The 21217-nt window shown below is 38.3% G+C and overlaps 1 protein-coding gene across 1 annotated transcript in view; it reads right to left on the reverse strand.

The window, feature by feature from the left end:
* The window catches only part of CACNA2D2 (calcium voltage-gated channel auxiliary subunit alpha2delta 2), a 5241953-nt gene that overhangs the window by 1096969 nt on the left and 4123767 nt on the right, over positions 1 to 21217 (reverse strand). The window contains exon 11 of the mRNA XM_044078189.1: positions 15320 to 15478. Within this exon, the coding sequence (XP_043934124.1) occupies positions 15320 to 15478 (159 nt within the window). The remainder of the gene's footprint in view (positions 1 to 15319; positions 15479 to 21217) is intronic.

The following is a 21217-nucleotide window of genomic DNA, read 5'->3' on the forward strand; positions in this document are numbered from 1 at the left end:
CACACACACACACACACACACACATATATATAGATAGATAGATAGATAGGTTCATAGGTAGGTACTAGGCTATGTGCTCGAGGGTATTTATAAGCCTAGCCAGAGTTTGTCAGCCCCATTGATTAATTAACTGTTCTTCTGTCAAGCAGAGCCAATGAAGTGATCTCAAGAGTGTATTTTCTGTTACCCATCCATTCATCAAGGTTTCTCTTGAAGAGTGTTAGTGAGGGGTTCTGCCTGATGTATTTTGGAATTTTGTTCCAAAGCATGGGGAGTCTCTGTGACAGGAATCTATCCCTCTAGCATGTTCTATTTATTGTTGTGGTGAGGTTTAGCTCACTAGAGCGTGTGGCTCGCAGTGACTTGGATTTCTTTAGGTGGAGCATGTCCATCAATTCTGAGTTGGACATGGCTTTGTAAGTCAGGCAGAGATCACCTCTGAGTAAGCGATATGCCACTGAGTACAGCCAGAGTTTTTTCAGTCGGGCTGCATAGGACATATGTTGGAGACCAGTAATCCTCTTGGTGAGGTACTTTTATGGTCTTTCCAGCTGTTGGAAGCTTTGTGAGGTACATCCCAAATGGGGCATTGTATTCTATTATGGGTCTAATGAGTGACGAGTAGAGGGGCACTATAACCTCTTTATTTCTAGATGTAAACACTTTAGTAATTAGATGGGCGACATAGAAGGATTTCCTAACTACTTTGTTAATATGATTGTCAAAGGAGAGAGTGCTATCTACCTGGGTCCCCAGATCTCTTATTATCTCTTCTGTATTAAGGGGGCTGCCACCTATGTGGTAATTCATGGGTGTTTTGTTTTCCCCAAAAGGGATGACTCTGCATTTTTTGGCATTTAGCTTGAGGCCATGACTTTGACACCAGGTGTCCATTTCAGTAAGGCCCTTTTGGAGGATGTCTGTGTAAACCGGAGAGGCAATTATGGCTCCCAGTTTAAAGTCATCGGCGAACTTGTTTAGCCATAGTCCTCCTGTGTTTGCCTGTACTTCTGAGAAGTATATGCCAAACAGTAGGGGTCCCAGGACCGAGTCTTGCGGGACCCTACTTGTGACTGGTTTAGAGTCGGACCTGGAACCCGCTATTCTAACCATGTGATTTCTGTCTTTAAGCCAGTTGGAAACCCATCTCATGACATAGGGGTTTATGTTCAGGCTGGTGAGTTCTTCTGTAATACCCGAGAGGGGAATGGTGTTGAAAGCCTTGGCGAGGTCAACGTAGGCTGTGTGAACGACCTTTCCCTCATCTATGGCCTTGGTGACTGTCTTGAAGAAGTCAACCAGGTTTAGAAGGCATGATCTGCCCTTAACAAAGCCGAACTGGGTTGGGTCAAGTGTTTGGAGTTTCCCAATGTCTTTTTTAATGAATTCCATGATAATGTGCTCCATAGCCTTGCAGACAAGGCTAGTCAGGCTTACGGGGCGATAGTTACCATGGTCAGTAGTGGCCCCTCCTTTGTGGAGAGGAATAACCGTTGCTGTGCACCATTCTTTGGGCACATAACCTGTGGAGAGGCTGAGGTTGAACAGCATGTTTAGGTGGGGGGGGGGGTTAGTTCATTCTGTAGTTAGTGCAAGACACAGCCTGGGACACCATCTGGTCCCATTGATGCTGTGTTTTTGGCTTTTGAAAGGGCTGTTTTCACCTGTGCGTCTGTGATTTTTGGGACACTAAACTTTTCCGGTATTGTTGTGGGCCCTTTTGGAGATGAGAGGGGGGTGAAGTTTGCACTGAATCTATCTGCCAGGATGTTGGCAATATCAGTAGGTTCAGTATATTTTGTGCTATTTTGCACTAGTTCAGTGCATATCTGCAAGTTGCCACTTAGATTCTTAACATAGCTAAAGAAGGCTTTGTGGTTATCCTTTGAATCCTTGGCCATTTTTCTTTCGAAGTTAGCCTTGGATGATTTCATGAGGGACCTCAGTTTCTTACTGATACTGATCAGGGATGTCTTTCATTTTTGGGATTTGCTTTTTTTCTGAACTAGTTTCCTCCTTCTGTTGTATAACCTGTTTATTGCAGGGGTCCACCAAACTGGTTTCCTCTTCTTAGAGGAATGAGTCTTGGTTTTGCTAGGGATGGCACAATCCATGCATCCTTGTAGGTGCTCATAGAGTGCATTTGCATCTGCATCTTGGGCAGCATTATCCTTTAGTTTGGGGGCTGTGAAACTTACCACCTCTGTCTTAAGTAAGGTGACATTTGCTTTAGAAAAGTTTTTTACTGTTGTTTCCTTAGTTGGGGTGGTGGGGGGGGTGTGGACATCCAGAGTGATTAGTTTATGGTCTGATCTAACCAGTGACGGGTTGACCTCTGGTGTGGAACACCTGTCAACCATGTTGGTGATGGCCAGGTCCAATATGTTTTCACCTCTGGTAGGGGAGTTTACCAGCTGATCCAGGCCATTTGAGTTGATGAATTCCAGGAAGCGCTGGGCCTGGGAATTTGTACTCGAGTAGTTTTCCCAGTGAATGGTAGGGTAATTGAAATTGCTGAATATCAGGGTATTCGGTAGGACCTTCATGTTTTCCAGTGTCTCTAGAAAGGTGGAGTGGTGATCCTGGGTCATGGAGGGTGATCTGTAGCAGGCCACAATTTGCACTGCAAATTTGCCTGATATTAGTTGCACATGGATGATCTCAGAGATATCATGCTGCACCACTAACCTGGAGGTGTAGATAATCCTTGATGAATATGGATACACTCCCGCCTTTTGTGTTTCGGTCCATGTTCTGTGACCGAAACGTGTGGTATGAGTTGTAGCCTGGAAGTGCTGGGGTGCTCTCTGGAGCCTTGAACCAGGTTTCAGCAACTGCACAGATGTCGACATTCTCCATGCTGAGCAGTACTTAGAGCGCGTGCATTTTGAGATTTAAACTCCTGGCATTGAGTAGCATAACCCTACGTTTTTGTTAATTGCGCTGTTTACAGAGGTGGGTTTGACTTTTGAGCCTTGCCTAAAAAAAGGCACTATGTGGTCAGCAAGAGCCTTGGCCAGTATTCAAAAGCCTATGGGTGACAGGTGCAAGCCGTCTCTTGCGAAGCAACGAGGCTTGCCGAGCATGTCGTCCCAAGCTGACAGACACTGGATCCCCTTTGAATGACACAAGAAGATTAGCCAATTGTTGAAACTGATAATTTTTTTCTTCATACTGAGGTATCATTCTTGATGAGGGCAGGATGCTACTCAGGGTCAGGGTCATACCAGCCTGGGCTACATGATCAGAGAGCTCTTCCACATCTCTTTTCATGTAGTCCAGGGAGGTACGTCTCAGGTCATTCACAACAATATGAACAATGACAGAGTCATATTTGTACTTGTTCTGGAGTAACCTGAGTGCTTGTGTTATGTGGCAGATTCTGGCTCCCGACAGGCAGCTAACAGTAAACTTCTGCTTGTCCAGCCTAGTGAGTGGGATGTCAGTGTGCCTGAGTACAGAGTCACCTATTACTAGTGTGTTAGGTACGTTATTTCACCTTAAGGACTGTGATTATGCGGCACACTGATTTTGTGTTTTATGTGTTGTTTGGTTTGTGACGGGAAGTGCAGGTTGTTTGGGTGTCTGCTTTAGAGGTCTCTGATGCTTTTGCAGGTTTTTATTTAGAGCCTCCGAGTATGATTTTGTGTATTTATGTGTATTTTTTGCCAGTGCTGTTTTAGTAGGTCTATGTGTGGCTGGAGTTGTGGTGCAAGTGTTAACCTTCTCCTCTTGACTGTCTGTTCCAGTCTTGGGTGGAGACAACTTAGCTTCCGGTTTGGCTGTACAATTGAATCTCTCGCATATGTTAGTGTTTTGTGGTAGGAGGAGAGGGTTGTCTGTGTACATGAGGCAGTTGTAACATTGCCTCAGGATACCCAGATTCACCAGCTGGACTGGAGAGTGCATCTGAAGTTGCCTTTTGGTCATGCCTGAATAGTAGGGTGAGCTGCTTAGTCACTTGGTTGGTGAGGAGTGAATAAAGAGCATTGCCCTGCTGCGCAATCAGTGTCAGGGTATATTAGTGCTTGCTATTAGGTCTGAGGAAGTGCTGGGCTGTAAGATGCTTTTTGAGTGCTTAGGTTGAGTGTTAGACTAGTTTCAAGGGAAAAACTGAAGAGGAGACTTAGTGGAGCCGGGAATAATTTAACCGTAGCTAACCGGCACTGCCCGTTGTGCAAAACCGTGCAGACGCAGTTATTATAGCAGGAAAATGAAAGAGATAGAAATTAGCCCAAAATGGCCAATAAACTACTAACTTCTGGGCTGGAACCACTCCTCCAGGGACAGATAGGCTGCTCAAAGCTCCCCTCTCTCACAGGTGAACAGAGAAACTTCCTTCTATCCAAGTAAGGTATGGGAAACTCAGAAACTAGTATCACAGCCCTGAATTCAGCACTAGCCTGAAAACTGGACTATACTAGCTTAGAATGTCGGGAAACAAGGAATTTTTTTTTTTCGGTTTTTTTTAAAAGATAAGGCAAAAGCAGTAAAAAATACACTTAAAACAGCTTTAAACAACTGCAAATGATCAGAAAACGCTGTTGCACTTACTGTGTAGCCTACAACAGTTAAACAGATTATTTAAACAAATAACTTTTTAAAAGTGCAGGCAGTCAAATAAGTACAATATGTGAAAAAAACAAGCTTTTAAATCACAATAAATGCTGGAAAATCTGCGTTTAGGCGGAAAACAGTTAAGTACAGCAAGAAAGTACAGAAAACTGATACTTAATCACTCCAAAGTCTCTCTCCTAAACTACAAAGCTTGTATCAGTTTAAGGCTTTCTAGTGCTACCCAGTAGGTTAGTTACAGGAAAGATGGGAAACAAGCACAAATGGGGTCTTTTAAACATGAAAGTTGAAAGAGACGGACAAACTGTCCAAATGGTCAATAAACTACAATTTCTGGGCCAAGACCCTCTCCTCTCATGCTAGACAGGCTACCGAGTGCTTACCACTCCCATTGATAAGCTAGAAGGCTTTCCTCCAACACAGAAAGGCTTGCAGGGCTCAGAAACTTACCAACAGTCCTGGATACAGCAACTCTGTATCTGGACTAGGCTAGTTATAGGAAAGGTGGGAAACAAGCGCAAGTGCGGCTTTTAAACCAGAACATTGAAAGAGATGGAAAAAAAACTGCCCAAACGGCCTATAGCTACAATTTGTGGGCCAGGAACCACTCCTCTTGTGGTAAATAGGCTACCTAATCCTTACCACTCCCACTGATAAGCTAGAACGTTTCCCTCCAACACAGAAAGGTTTGGCAGGGCTCAGAAGCTTACAAAGAGTCCTGGAATACAGCAAATCTGTACCTGGACTAGACTAGTTACAGGAAAGGTGGGGAACAAGTACAAACGTAGGCTTTTAAGCCAGCAAGTTGAAAGAGATGGAAAACTGCCCAAACGGCCAAATAAACTACAATTTCTGGGCCAAAACTCACTCTTCCCGTGGAGGATAGGCTACCTAGTGCTTACCACTCCCACTGATAAGCTGAAATGCTTTCCTCCAACACAGAAAGGCTTGGGGGCTCAGACGCTTACTAACAATCCTGGATACAGCAACTCTGTAACTGGACTAGGCTAGTTATAGGAAAGGCGGGAAACAGGCACAAGTGCGGCTTTCAAACCAGAAAGATGAAAGAGATGGAAAAAACTGGTCAAACAGCCAATAGCTACAATTTCTGGGCCACGGACCACTCCTCTTGTGATAGACAAGCTACCTAATGCTTACCACTTCCACTGATAAGCTAGAAGACCTCCCTCCAACACAGAAAGGCTTGGGGGGCACAGAAGCTTACAAAGAGTCCTGGATACAACAAATCTGTACCTGGACTAGACTAGTTACAGGAAAGACAGGAAACAAGCTCAAGCACAGGCTTTTAAATCAGAAGGTTGAAAGAGATGGAAAAGCTTCCCAAACAGCCAATAAACTATAATTTCTGGGACAGAAACCACTCCTCCTGTGTTAGATAGGTTACCTAGTGCTTTCTACTACCACTGATAAGCTAGAAGGCTTCTCTCCAACACAGAAGGGCTTGGGGGGCTCAGAAGCTCACCAACAGTCCTGGATACAGCAAATATGTACCTGGATTACACTAGTTATATGAAAGGTGGGGACCAAACGCAAAACAGGCTTTTAACCAGAAAGTAGAAAGAGATGGAAAAACTGCCCAAATGGCCAATGAACTACAATTTCAGATCCATAACTCACTCTTCCCATGGTAGATAGGCTACCTAGTGCTTACCACTCCCACTGATAAGCTAGAAGGCTTCCCTCCAACACAGAAAGGCTTGGGGGGGCTCAGAAGCTTACCAACAGTCCTGGATACAGCAAGTTTGTATCTGAACTTGACTAGTTACAGGAAAGGCAGAAAACAAGCTTAGATTTTTTTTTTTTTTTTTTACAGAAAAGCAACTAAAACATCAGTAAATACAATTCAGATTGTAGTGCAGGCCAGCACACCCGAGCGTGTAGCAACACTATGGCAAATACAGTTCAAATAAATGCAATTAAATTAACAAACGACTAAAAAACAAGTGCAGAAGGCAGTAAATTAGAAGGCTATTAACAAGCAGTAATAAGTGCAGAGTAAGAGCGACTGAACAGATAGCACGCAGAAGAGCAACTAAGACAGTTACAGTAAGAGCAGATGAATAATATATATATATATATATATATATATATATATGTGTGTGTGTGTGTGTGTGTGTGTGTGTGTATATATATATATATATATATATATATTTTTTTTTTTTTTTGTGAGGGAAGGAACAGAGCAGGATTAAGAGGCTACAGGGGTTGTCCTTCCCAAATGCTCTCTTTGTACACAGTAGGAGTGCCTGAAATCAGAATATGATCTCACTGCACTCAGTGAGCAAATGAGATGGGCCCAGAAGGAGTATCCAAATACAAATCTACAAGAGAGGTGGGCAATTTCAAAGCCACCAACATTGCTACCAAAACAAGAACAGCAGGGGTGGGAGGGGAACAGTAGAGAGACAGCCACAACTTCAGTTGAGTTAATATTCAGTGAAAAACACAAATAAATAAATTAAATACAGTACTATATGCAAAAGAGCAGAAAAAGTGTACTTAAATTCACTTATACATCCAGCTGATTTCAGGTAGATGTTAGTTGGCCAAAGCTCTGATATTAAGCAGAGATAACTCAAAATGTACCACTTATATAAGGTAAGACAGGATTTCAGTGATGAGCTGAAACTACCCCCACTGCTATCAATGGCTACACAGAAATTCTAAAAAGTACTCTGTAGAGAGACAGCCACAACTTCAGTTGAGTTAATATTCAGTGAAAAACACAAATAAATAAATTAAATACAGTACTATATGCAAAAGAGCAGATAAAAGTGTACTTAAATTCACTTATACGTCCAGCTGATTTCAGGTAGATGTTAGCCGGCTAAAGCTCTACATATATATGGATTCACTTTAGAAGCTCGAAATACTGAAATATTGAAATTCAGTATTTCGAGCCCATAAAGTAGAATCCTGAGAACAGCAAAAGCTCAGAAGCATGAAATTCAAAATCTCGAATAGTGGCAGTTTTGAATTTCGCTTCTGAGGTTTCGCTGTGGTTATGGATTCAGATAAGTATGTGTGTGTGTTAAGGGTTTTGGGTAGGGGCTGTGGTGTGTGTCAGTGTATTTTGTTGCTGTGATGTGTGTGTGCGAGGAGATTGTAGCTTGTGTGGTGGTGTTTTGTGTGTGTCTGTGTGTAGTGCAACCTCAGAGTGAGAATATTTATGTGGGGGGGTGCAGCTCCCCACATGGGGGGTGCAGGGGTGCTTGTCCCCCTGCTTTTATGTAGTAGAGAGCTTGTGTTGTGTGTGGGGAGGATGGTGTGTGTGTGTTTGCAGTAGAAGTGCGAAATTCAAAATCTCCGATGTGCGAGATTTTGAATTTCGTGGTTTCAAAATTTGACTTTATAGCTTTGAAATACTGAATTTCGATATTTTGAGGATATAAAGTGAATCCATATATATATATATATATATATATTTAGACACACACTTACACACACACACACACACACACACACACACACACACACACACACACACACACACACACACACACACACACACACACACACACACACACACACACACACAGTCTGTGATTACCTGTTGACATGAGGTATCTTTGCAGATTATTTGCCAACAATATATTTTATGGCGGAACAAATGTTTTTTTCTTTTGTGGGAGTTGTACCAGTCCATTCTCATGTTTTTATTCCCTGGGACTACACCATCACCAAACACAAAAACAAATCTTGATAGCTAAGTAACATGTAGTGTCTGGCTCAATCTGTTCCTCTACATTCAGTCTGAACACTAAAAATTGCACTTTGTCTTCCAATGAGGTTAATCCTACAAACAAAATACAGAATCCACATTGCCCTTAAGCATTCTTGCTTACTGTCCTTTATGATCATTGACATGAATGAGTTTTTATGTGCTGCAGTTTTATTTCACATGCACCAGGTATATTGATAAAAGTTGAACTTCAAAAGAAAAATAGCCAATGACTCTAAGGATAACCACAAGGCCTTCTTTAACTATGAAAAAACTTTTAACACCACAAAGTCCAGTGGTCTACCAACGAAGATGACTCACAGCAGTTCAAACAGCAGGTTTTCAAACAGCAAGCCTTGTCCATTCATTAAAACTTGCTGTTTGAAAACCTGCTGTTTGAACTGCTGTGAGTCATCTTCGTTGGTAGACCACTGGACTTTGTGGTGTTAAAAGTTTTTTCATTTGACTCTGCCCTGGTGGGTGTTTGTGCTGTCTACTTTTCCTTCTTTAACTATGTCAAGAGTCTAGGGGCAAACTCTCAGATATGCTCCGAGTTAGTGCATAATGGCCATAAATACACTGAACCAACTAACATTGCCAACATCCTGGCTGACAAGTTCAGTGCAAACTCCCCCCCCCCTCTCCACCAAAGGGGCTAGCACCAATCCCAGAAGAATGTGGCGCTCCAGATATCTCAGACACACAAGTAAAGACAGCCCTTGCAAAGGCCAAAAACATAGCATCAATCGGACCAGATGCTATCCCAGGTTGTGTCTTACACGGGCTTCAAAATGAACTAACCCCCCATCTCAAATCACTATTCAAACTCAGCCTCTCTACAGGCTATGTACCCAAAGAATGGCGTACAGCAACAGTATTCACTCCACAAAGGTGGTGCCACAACTGACCCTGGGAACTATCGCCCTATAAGCTTGACTAGCTTGGTCTGCAAAGCCATGGAACGCATTATCATGGAGCTCATTAACAGGGACATTGGGAACCTCCAGACACTGGACCCCACCCAGTTCGGCTTTGTTAAAGGCAGATCCTGCCTCCTGAACTTGGTCGACTTCTTCAAAACAGTCACCAAGGCCATAGATGAAGGGAAGGTGGTCCACACAGCATATCTGGACCTCGCTAAGGCGTTTGACACCATCCCACACTCAGGGATCATAGACAAACTAACCAGCTTAAATATCAACCCCCATGTCACGAGATGGGTTGCCAATTGGCTCTCAGACAGAACCCACACGGTAAAAGTGGCAGGCACCATGTCTGACTCTAAACCAGTCACAAGCGGAGTCCCACAGGGCTCAGTCCTGGGACCCCTCCTGTTTGGTATATATTTCTCCGAAGTACAGGCAAAGGCGGAGGGACTGTGGCTAACCAAGTTCGCAGATGACTGTAAATTGGGTGCAATAATTGACTCTCCAGCTGACATCCTGCAAAAGGGTCTCACAGAGACAAACACCTGGTGTCAAAGTCACAGCCTCAAGCTAAATGCCAAAAAATGCATAGTAATCCCATTTGGGAAAAACAAAGTACCAACAAACTACCACATAGATGGGAATCTACTAAGTACAGAAGAAGTAATTAGGGACCTGGTCACCCAAGTAGATAGCATGCTCTCCTTTGATAACCACATAGCCAAAATGGTCAGGAAATCCTTCTATGTGGCACACCTGATCACAAAGGGTTTCTCATCCAGATCCAAGGAGGTGATTGTGCCCCTTTACTCCTCACTCATTAGGCCCATAATAGAGTACAATGCCCCATTTGGGATGTACCTCACTAGACACCTGCAACAACTAGAAAGACCACAGAAGTACCACACTAAGAGGATTAAGGGCCTTAAACAATTACCCTATGAAGCACGACTAAAAAAGCTCCAGCTCTTCTCAGTTGCTTACCGTCTGCTCAGAGGTGACCTGTGCCTGAACTATAGGGCCATGTCAAACCCTGAACTAATGGACATGCTTCACCTCAAAAAAATGAGATCTCTCAGAACCACTCATTCTAGTGACTTGAACCTATGTACAACAATAAACAGGACATGCTGGAGGGATAGATTCCTGTCCCAGCAACTCCCCTCACTCAGGAATAGAATCCCAATCCATAATCGACAGAGCTGCTCTTTGACCCTCTTCAAGAGAAATCTTGATGAGTGGATGGGTAATCGTAAGTTTTACCCTGGGATCACTTCAGGAGCCCTGTTGACAGAGGCCAAGGTTACTAATCTAATGGGGAGGCGAAAGCCATCACTCTGTGGCTAGGCTTATAAATGCCCATGGGCAGATAGCTTAGTACTTACCTATGAACCTATGAACCCTTCCCAGGATGATTCAAACACTGGACCCTCTCCAAAGCATCTACAAACAAAAATGTACATGGTCTAGCAGACTGAAACTAATCACCCTGACAGATTCTGTAGCGAACAACAGACCACTTACCTGTGTGCAAACAGTTTTCTAAAATATGAATTAATTAAATAAACTTTAGATTAAGAGTGACCCTAAATAAGATCATTACAGGAATTGTGGGCAGTTCATTTTTTTGCATAGTATTTTACTGACTTAGACTTCAGTTTTGGCATTCAAACTAAAATTCATATGTTGTTAAATAAAACAAGAAAAATATATGACTGTTGGGTAACACAGTCTGGCAGAAATATGCAGATTCCATATATTGTCTGGTTGTGCGTTACTTTGAATCTTACACCCAAACACATACAACTTGGATAAGGGTAAGATATGACATTATACAACTATCTACAGCAATAATACCTGGGGACAGCTATGTCATAATGTAGACAGTGGTACATATAACTTGCACTGAATAACCAGGTGTGCATTTGTTCAAGGTACTGCACTTGGGAAAGGTGCTACCGCATCTCTGTCATGATATGTGCATGTCTTAGATGATGCACAGTTAGGATCTCTGATAAGAAGGTATCCTGCTGGAATGCACAAGTCCTTCGAGCCCTGTAGGTGCAATCCATCATTTCTTTCACTGTCCTACTGTGTACATCTCCTTTTTTACAATAAATTGGATTATGTATGAAATCATTGTAGAAAACCCAGATGCTTTTACTGTTTATAAGTGAATAATCACAATGCATATGCCATCACTGACAGGTTAGGTGGCTGAACACCATGTGGAACAGGACAGACATTTACAAATGGCAGTACATGATTGTTCATAACTTGTTCATCATTAAATGAAGACGGATGACAAAAAATTAGTGCACACCTATGCATGAATGAATCTGTTCAGCTCTTTTTTACATCTACTGTTGTGTTACATTTTGACCTGTGAACTACTTGTTCTGAGAAATGGACATGAACATTTGCTAAGTAGTTGTTTTAGAAGTAGCTGAAAACACATCAAAGACATGAATGTTCAATGAAATGTGCAATGTCTAAGCCAGATCTATACGCCAGATCTATACTGAATGGAATCCATGTGATCCCTTAGGCTTGACATTTTTCATGGCTGACAGCAATACCTGTCCATGGAGTGAACTTCCTGGCTTGTCAGGCTGAGACAGAGGAGTAAATATTAAAACAGCTGTTAAAGTAATGAGCTGTAAGCAAGTTACTTCTTGCAGCTCTGACTCCAAACTCCAGATTGCCAAAGTCTTCACTTGCTGACCAAGTTAAACTCTATAAGTCAGAATGAAGCACCCAGCATGCATCTGGAAATAACTGCTGTCTTTCTAACAAAGGCAATCTAATTAACTAGAGCAACCATAAATATGTGTCTAAGATAAATAGTAGCAAGAGACCCAGGTGCCTGCTGAAAAAATGTGGACCATAACTGTGATCCTTAGAATAATAGAACTGAAAGTATGAAAGGGAAGCACATATTGCATGCAAGGTTGCAGTCTGCAGACTCCTCCCACGTTCTGTGGTACAGCAGTGTCATTGTTAGTATACATTAATAGTATGAAAGGGAAGCACATTCTATGTGTAAGGTTGCAGTACTGCAGAGTTCTCCCACACTCTGTGGTACAGTAGTGTCATTGTTACTATATATACATAGTATGAAAGGGAAGCACAAACTATGTGCAAGGTTGCAGTACCGCAGAGTCCTCCCACACTCTGTGGTACAGCAGTGTCATCATTAGTATATATAAGTAGTATGAAAGGGAAGCACATATTACGTGCTAGGTTGCAGCACCACAGATTCCTCCCACACTCTGTGGTACAGCAGTGTCATCGTTAGCATATATAAATAGTGTAGGTGTGAGTTGCACATTTCCCACATCTGGGGGTGCAAGTGATGAAATGTTTAAATAAAGAAAAAGAATACAAGAAAATGTATTAACAGTCTAACTGCAAGTTCTGGAGTTTGCTGTCTGTTGTCTGAATCACAGCTGTTTTTCAAAGCATCGTGACTCATATAAGTGGGTCTCATACATCTGATAAGCAATGAGGTAGTTCAACTGCCATGTGACCACTGTGTTCTCCTAATGTCCATAGCACTGTGTTTGTATGCGCTGCAAGGACTGAACAGGCAATATCACTAATGTACATAGCACCATATCTGTACGTGTTACGGGGACAGAAGAGACAAAGTCATTAATGTGCATAGCACCATATCTGCATCTGCTGTAGGGACTAAAACGGCAATGTCACTAATGTCATAGCCCATATCTGTACGCACTGCAGGGATTGGAGCAGCTATTTCACTAATGCACATAGCACTACATCTGCATGTGTGGCAGGTGCTGGAGAGGCAATGTCACTAATATGCATAGCACCATATCTGAACTTGTGGCAGAGAATGGAAAGACAATGCCACTAATATGTACTGTGTGGCAAGGACTGGATAAACAGTATCACTAGCATGCACAACACCATATCTGTATATTCTGCAGGGAATGGAGAGGCAATATCATGAATGCTCATAACACCATATTTGTATGTGCAGCAGGGTGTCAGAAGGCAATGTCACTAATGTGCATAACACCATATCAGAACACGCAGCAGAGAATGGAGAAACAATGTCACTAATGTGCACAGCACCATATCTGTATGTGTGGCAGGGATTGGAGATGCAATGTCAGTAAATGTGCATGACACGATATCTTTACATGCTGTAGGGACTGGAGAAGCAATGTTACTAATGTGCATAGCACCATATATTTACATGCTACAGGGATTTGAGAGACAATGTCACTAATGTGCATATCACAATATTTGTATGTGCTGTAGGGACTGAATAAGTAATGTCACTAATGGCTACTAATCTCCAGTATACATACACATAGACAGATAGATAGATAGATAGATAGATAGATAGATAGATAGATAGATAGATAGATAGACAGATAGACAGATAGATAGATAGATAGATAGATAGATAGATAGATAGATAGATAGATAGATAGATAGATAGATATTTTTGCCTCTTCATACATACATTTTCATGGTGCTCTCATCTAAAACTGCTACTACAGTAAGTTTGTCATGAAACAGCCATAAAAGGGGTTATCTCATCAGCATTATGCTTTCCCTCATGCAGACACATTAGCTTTAATCTCCATAAGTGATATAAACACTCTGACCACCCTGTCCATCTTTAGAAGCAGATGCTTTCCATTAGGTGATATAGTTTCTATTAAAAACATTAATGCTCTGCTGACAAATGTCCCTACTCTTCCTGCCAAATAGCGGCAGACAAGCACTTGTCCATCATTCCTCTTGCCCTACTCAATTCCACTCTCCAACACTTACACCACTATTCAATGCTTTGCTATCTAGATCTTAATCATGGCTTTATCTCTCTATAACATGCAAGCAACCTTGCCATCAGGCACACTTGAGGGCCATTCACTGAAAATCCTTTCAATGCAAAAATAACAAGGGATATGGTGTTAGTGATACACAAAGATGGCTGCACTAGGTGCAAGTAATAGTAAAACTGAAAGTATCACTCACAAAATGGTTGCCAGTGTTGCTCAGGCCTTCATAGTTGTATCTTGTGTTTCCAGCAATGATAGTGCTGTGGAAATTAGTTATGAAGCAGGCTTCTTAAGAGTCTGTGTACATTCTAGTGGATTACCATTTCTCTGTATAACGCAAGGTGTTTGCCTCTTAGTGAAAGGCATTCAGGGTAAATTTCTCCTGGACATCAGTACTGTAATCATAAGTATTTGCCCTTTAAAGTTTCACATGGAAAGCATGAATATTGCTACAAGCATTGTAGTCTTCATACTATAGAGTGGAGTCCACTTGTGGGTATTTTTGTTTTTTCATGAAAAAATGTGCAAACTTTCTCAAATATGTACCATGAAATAATCATTGTATGCTGTATCACTGCCCATGCCTCCACAGGAAGTTACCAAATGCCACTGTGCTCTAGACTTGCCCTGTGGTTGGTCGCATGTGGTACTTTCCGGTCTCAGATATGAAACTTCACTTTTCTATGTCTTGCATTATTGAATCATATATACACAAGTATGCCTCCTTCATTTGCTTGGCATATCATTATTGCACATACTCATCAACCATCACATTCTATAATCATTTATTTTTTGAAAACTCATGTCATGAATATTAGTTTAAAAAAAAATCAAGCATTTCAATAATGTCTTCATTATGTGACTCAAAAACAGGAAGAACTTTGAACTTTGTGCTTAATTTATTTATATAGATTTGCCAAATTCAGAGCTCAAAAATCATCTTTAACAGAATTGTGGTAGTATCCAACAAATGAGCATGGTAGGGATATTTATTGTTTAGTAGTGTTCTCCCATAACATGATATAGCCTGTGTTAAAGTGCTGTGAATTTGGAGTTGTTATAAATGTAAGCATACTGGGGACTTCCCTTCCACATGAGAAGTTACACGTACATACTCAAGCACACACACACACACACACACACACACACACACACGTGTGTGTGTGTGTGTGTGTGTGTGTGTGTGTGTATTCTTTTTTCTGTTGAGGATTGTGGTTATTAAAATAGCAGTCTATATATCAAGAAATGTCACTTACATTTTGAAGTTGTTCAAAAGCAAACTCAAATCCTGCTTTGTAGTCAGTAGTGCCTTTTGCCACCATCTGTTGCACTTTATCCTTGAAGACTCTTTTGTTGCGAACATTTGCTTGAACTAAATGGTTAAAACAGGACACTGGTTTTGCCTTCTCGTTGAACTAGACAAACAAGGGGAAAAAAGAAAACAAGTTAATTGTGTTTACTATACAAAAGGTAACAGTTATGTTTACTGTTTCAAAGGAAGGTATTCTTATAAACAACAAATCACAGATTTACCCAATTTGTCTTAAAGTTAGTTCTTAAATACCTTATGGATGTGCGGTGTGGCATTTATGACAAAAACAGGGTAATAGAGTTTCATACCAAGTCTTTCTCTGGATGCTACTTGCTTGTAGACCTCTGGATCACCCTGACAATTGTATGTGGTTGAGTGTACCACTTAATTTTGAAAAGAATTCCCTGCTGTTGTAATCTAGTTGTTAACACAATATGTTACAATAACTATACAGGTAGTTGAGGTCCCTAGCAGGGAACTCGAGTAAGAGGAAGTGAAAAAAAAATCATGGATCATATCAGACATAAACTTATATGAGAACCCCCAGATCTCCCCATGTAGGGGAAGACCCCTGATAAATATAACCTCCTCTAGGGTAGCACAGCCTAAAACAAGATACATTTTCTTAGATTTAGAAGACAGGAACTGAATAATTTCTTTTGCCATTTACTGTAGGCAATCATCATAGTCCAGTAATTTTAAGATTACCTCTTTACATACAGGTAAATGATTCCGCTGCACCTCATAGCATACTCTACTAAGATTATTGCCCAATAAGCCATGCACCACTCTGTGTTCAATTAGTTAATTAGCTTATACAAAGTAAGTTTTTAGAACACTGAAGAAAGTCTCTAGGCCAACATTCCATCAGTATTCATGTCCATCAAAATGTATAATCTCTTCAAAAGCTTCAACTCACAGAATTCTCACAGAGAAACTGAAAGCAGTTAGTATAACCTCTGACCTAATTATCATACTGACACACCACAGATTCAGGAAAAATACTCTATTCATAAAATGTCAGTTATAATGAGTTTAAATGATGTAGTTTCTTGTAGTAAGTAAATGTCTTATTTTAGAAGGCATAGAAAATGAAACATTTATTTAAATGTTTTTGAAAATCTACTTAACAGCAGCATAATAATATGTGTTAAAAACTTCTGTTCCAAACATATACTTTATTATAATTCATTTAATTCATCTGATTGACAAGCATAAACAATTTTATAATTCTATTCTGGAAGAAATGTCATGTGATATATTTTAAAGCAGTAGGTTAGTGTGATTGTAAAATCTGGTTACTAAAATGTGTTTGCTGTGCATTACTTTCTATAAAGCAGACAGATTTATTCTAGGGACAGCAAGTAGGATAGTGCTCAACAAGGACATAACTCAGTGAGATCAGATATATATATATATATATATATATATATATATATATATATATATATATATATATGTGTGTGTGTGTGTGTGCGTGTGTGTGTGTGTGTGTGTGTGTGTGTGTGTGTGTGTGTGTATGTGTATGTGTGTGTGTATGTATGTGTGTGTGTGTCTGTGTGTATGTGTGTGATGGCTTTTTTTTTTTTAATAATGCAAGTGTTTCTGAGAATTTGCATAACTATGCAATATGATTTATAATAATTTTTATGAATACTTTTTTACTCTATTGATAATAATGAGTTTAAGTAAATGCTCATATACAAACAATTCAAGATTTTTTTTTTTTGGAAGCTGTTAATAGTATTCACATGACAGAAAATAGATGCATCTTAATATATGTAATGTCTGAATCATATTAGCCAAAGTTTTTGATTTAAATGAATGTTAGAACCTAATTTTCTCTCCTCTTGATTTCTAACATCAAGATTATTTGAATGCTATTTGAATACAAGTGTTATATATTACATAGATCTATATAGTAGTATGAACAGTTTTTAAAAAAAAAAAGTTTATTTTAGTTTATATGATGCTGTTTTACCAAATGTGTCTTGATAGATAATTGAATTGAAAACTGTTAACCTCAGTTAAATATAACTAGTATTAAATTGATAAGGTGGTAGCTGAGGTACTGCTGCTTAGGGTAGGGTTAACTTGAGTAGTAAATACTACTCTAAGTTGGAGTTTTCAACTCCAGGCTGGATGCAAGGTTTAATCCTTACATTATTTTCACTTGTTCATTGTTATATGTATATAGTTTTGACATCCACAATATATTTTGTATACTCATTGTCACTACAAACAAAATTGAATCCTATACAAAATCCCATAAGAGATTTAATAAATACAGCTATATTTAAAGGTACACCTAAAAGAGGAGATGTAACATTATTTATCTTGTTATTTGTTATTTCGATCATAAGATTCTTGAGTTTTAAAAATGCCAAATGACATCTTTAAAAGGAATTTCTTTAAACATTAATGGATTGAATAATCCGTGTAAAAGGGCAAGCCTAATAAGATACATTAATTTACACAAGGCCAATCTAGTCTTCCTGCAAGAAACCCATCTCTTGAAAAAAAGATATTGATAAACTAGCCACTAATAAGTATACAGTATTGGTTAGTTCAGAGCATACTCAGAAAAAAAGAGGAGTGGCTATTTTATGGAATAAAAGTATGCCCATTCCTAAAACCATTAAGTCTTTTCAGGATGACAAAGGAATGTTTTGTATGGTTACAATACAAATTAATGGGAAGACTTACACTTTAATTAATGTATATTGGATACCTGGAATTGGTATTAATACAGTGAAACATCATATTGATAAGATCATATCATTCTCTATAGGGGATATTATTTTAGCTGGTGATTTTAATTGTATACTACATGAAAGTGATACTACCACTATAAGGAAAAGAAGAATTACATCTAATGCAAAACATTTAAATGATTTTGCTAATTCTTATCATTTGAATGATATTAATAATCAGAAAGATTCAAAATCATTACCATACACCTTTTTTCTAACAGATACAAAACTTATTCAAAAATAGATAGGGTCTTTATTTCTAACCAGATGGTAACAGATTTAATTAATTCCAAAATCATTTCATGTCCTATATCTGATCATAACTCAATTGTTTTTGAATTCATGATAAAAATACTCATAATGTTCAGATCAAAAGGATACCAGCATACTTAACTCAGCTAAAAGACTATAAAGAATATATACTTTCAGAAGTACAACATTTTCTAGACATAAATAATACTCCTGAAGTTTCCATTGTCTATGTTTGGGATGCCTTAAAATCATATCTATATGGACAAAGTATCAGATGGTATAATAATAAAAGGAAATCTTGGGATAAGGAATTGTTAGATATTCAAAGTAAATTAGACTCTTATAAACATAATAATAAAGAAAATATTATGGACAAGAAAGTTATTGAAGAAATAAACAAACTAAATGAGAAATACAAAGAAATTTTAACTCATAAAGTTAAAATAACTTTAGAGAAATACAAGTTTTTGTCTTATTCAATAAGCCCCAAATACTTACATAGACTTAAAAATAAAACAAAAAGATTGAATAAACAAAACCATATCAAAGAAATATTTTCTCTAAGTAAAAAGAAGAATGTTTCTAGTATACCAGAAATACTGGATGAATTTAGAAATCACTTTCACAAGATTAACCATAACAACATTAACATGGAACCTAAAGATAAAATAAAGGAGTTTATAACCACAAACATGAATAAAAAGCTTAATAAACAACAGATTAAACTATTGGACAAGAGTATTTCATATACAGACGTTATTACACAAATAAATAAGCTTAAATCAAACAAAGCACCGGGCAATGATGGTATTATACCAGAGATATATAAAATCCTTTCTAAAACTACATATTCATTAATACATAAGGTTTTATTTTGGCCCAAACTGAGTTAATAACCCCCCCATCTTGGCAATATACATTTATTTCACCAATTTTAAAACCTAATAAAGATCCAACTAGATGTTCTTCATATCGACGCATCTCATTACTTAATGTTGATTATAAAATGTTTATGAGTATTTTTGCTGATAGATTGAAGACAATCATCCCCGGCATTATAGATATAGATCAGACGGGCTTCATTGTAAATAGAAATACTTTTGATAATATAAGAAGAACTTTAACATTAATTGATTTTGCAAATAGGAAAAAGAAAGATTTAACACTTATTAGTCTTGATATAGGTTCAGTATTTGATTCAGTAAGTTGGGACTATCTGTTTACCTTACTGAAATGCACAAACTTCTCTGATGCATTTGTAAATTTAATTGAGCATTTATACAAAGGAACGCTGGCTTATATTAAGGTAGGAACATATGTTTCACAAAAAATACCCATTCTTAAAGGTACAAAGCAAGGATGTCCACTTTCTCCACTATTATTCACTTTAGTAATGGAGCCTTGGGCTAATTTGATTAGAAACAGTACTGACATAGGGGGTTTTGAAATAGACAAAAATACAACATCAAAAATTCAACTTTTTGCAGATGATGTTCTAATTACATCAGCAGGATCTAATTCTTCTATGCAGTCTTTATTTGATAAAATGATGAATTTTAAAAGTATTTCTGGTTTAATATTCAATGAAGAAAAAACTAAAATACTACCTATATATACACGAAAAAATATTCTCATTAGTGATTTTACTAAATATGTACCCAGTTCAGGTCAGATAACTTATTTAGGTATAATACTATCTAAAGATATTAAATCTATTATATATAATAACTATAATACCTGTTTTCTTAATATACAAAATCTTTTTAATACCTGGAATAATATGTTTTTTACTATGGAGGAGAGACTTACAATTATTAAAATGATAATATTCCCCAAGATTTTATACTTAATACAATCAATAATACTTTCACCTACAAAAATAATTATCAAGAAACTGAATACACTAATGTTAAATTTCTTATGGGCATCTAATAGACCTAGGATTGCATTAAAGAAACATACTAATAGTTGGTCTCAAGGTGGTATTTCTTTTCCAGACTTTAATTTATATATTATCTCTTCTATTATAAAAGTTATTACTTTATTAATAGATCAGTCATATATCGCAAAATGGAAAGATTATTGGGAGCTAATTAGTATGCACTTCATGAAAATCTCCTTAACACATAAAAATATGATTGTAAATAACTCCATGTTGTGGTTGCTAAAGGAATTTTGTACTTCACCTATTACACCTAAACATATGGTTTGTTACCCATTAAATATTATTATTAGTTATCGTAACTTCATATTCATGCACCCTAAGTATAGGGAATGGAATTTTAGTGTATTCGCTATAATGTATACTCAGGGTATGCTTATGTCATCTACTTCTGAAGGAGCTCATTTAGCTATAGATAATGATCTAAAGTACTGGTATCAGCTGATATCTGATAATAAAGTTAAAATCTAGATTTCTTAAAACAAGAATTTGATCTAAGAGAAACTTGCTGGTTAGAGGTTCAGATCTTTAGACAACATCTCATTGATAGAATAGATCTAATGTCTATAACAGTTAAAGAATCTATTCCAAAACTGATTGATTACTTGATATTAAATTTACAGCATAAAGTTTCTGATAAAGGTAAACTTTCATATATACATAAAATTATCAGACAAGAAACTTTTTACAGTGTAGATTCATACTGGAATTATTTCACCTCTATTAATGGGGACCCACCAACTCAACAAGATAAACAATATATATTGGAATCTGCTTATAGAACTACATCTTCCATTGTCTGGAGACTTTATACATGGAAATTTTTACATAGATCTTTTTATACACCTTTGATGATGAATAAAATAAATAATAAAGATAATCTATGTAAGAGATG

The sequence above is a fragment of the Protopterus annectens genome, chromosome 7.part0, assembly GCF_019279795.1.
Source record: "Protopterus annectens isolate FY-2018-M chromosome 7.part0, PAN1.0, whole genome shotgun sequence".
NCBI lineage: Eukaryota > Metazoa > Chordata > Ceratodontiformes > Protopteridae > Protopterus > Protopterus annectens.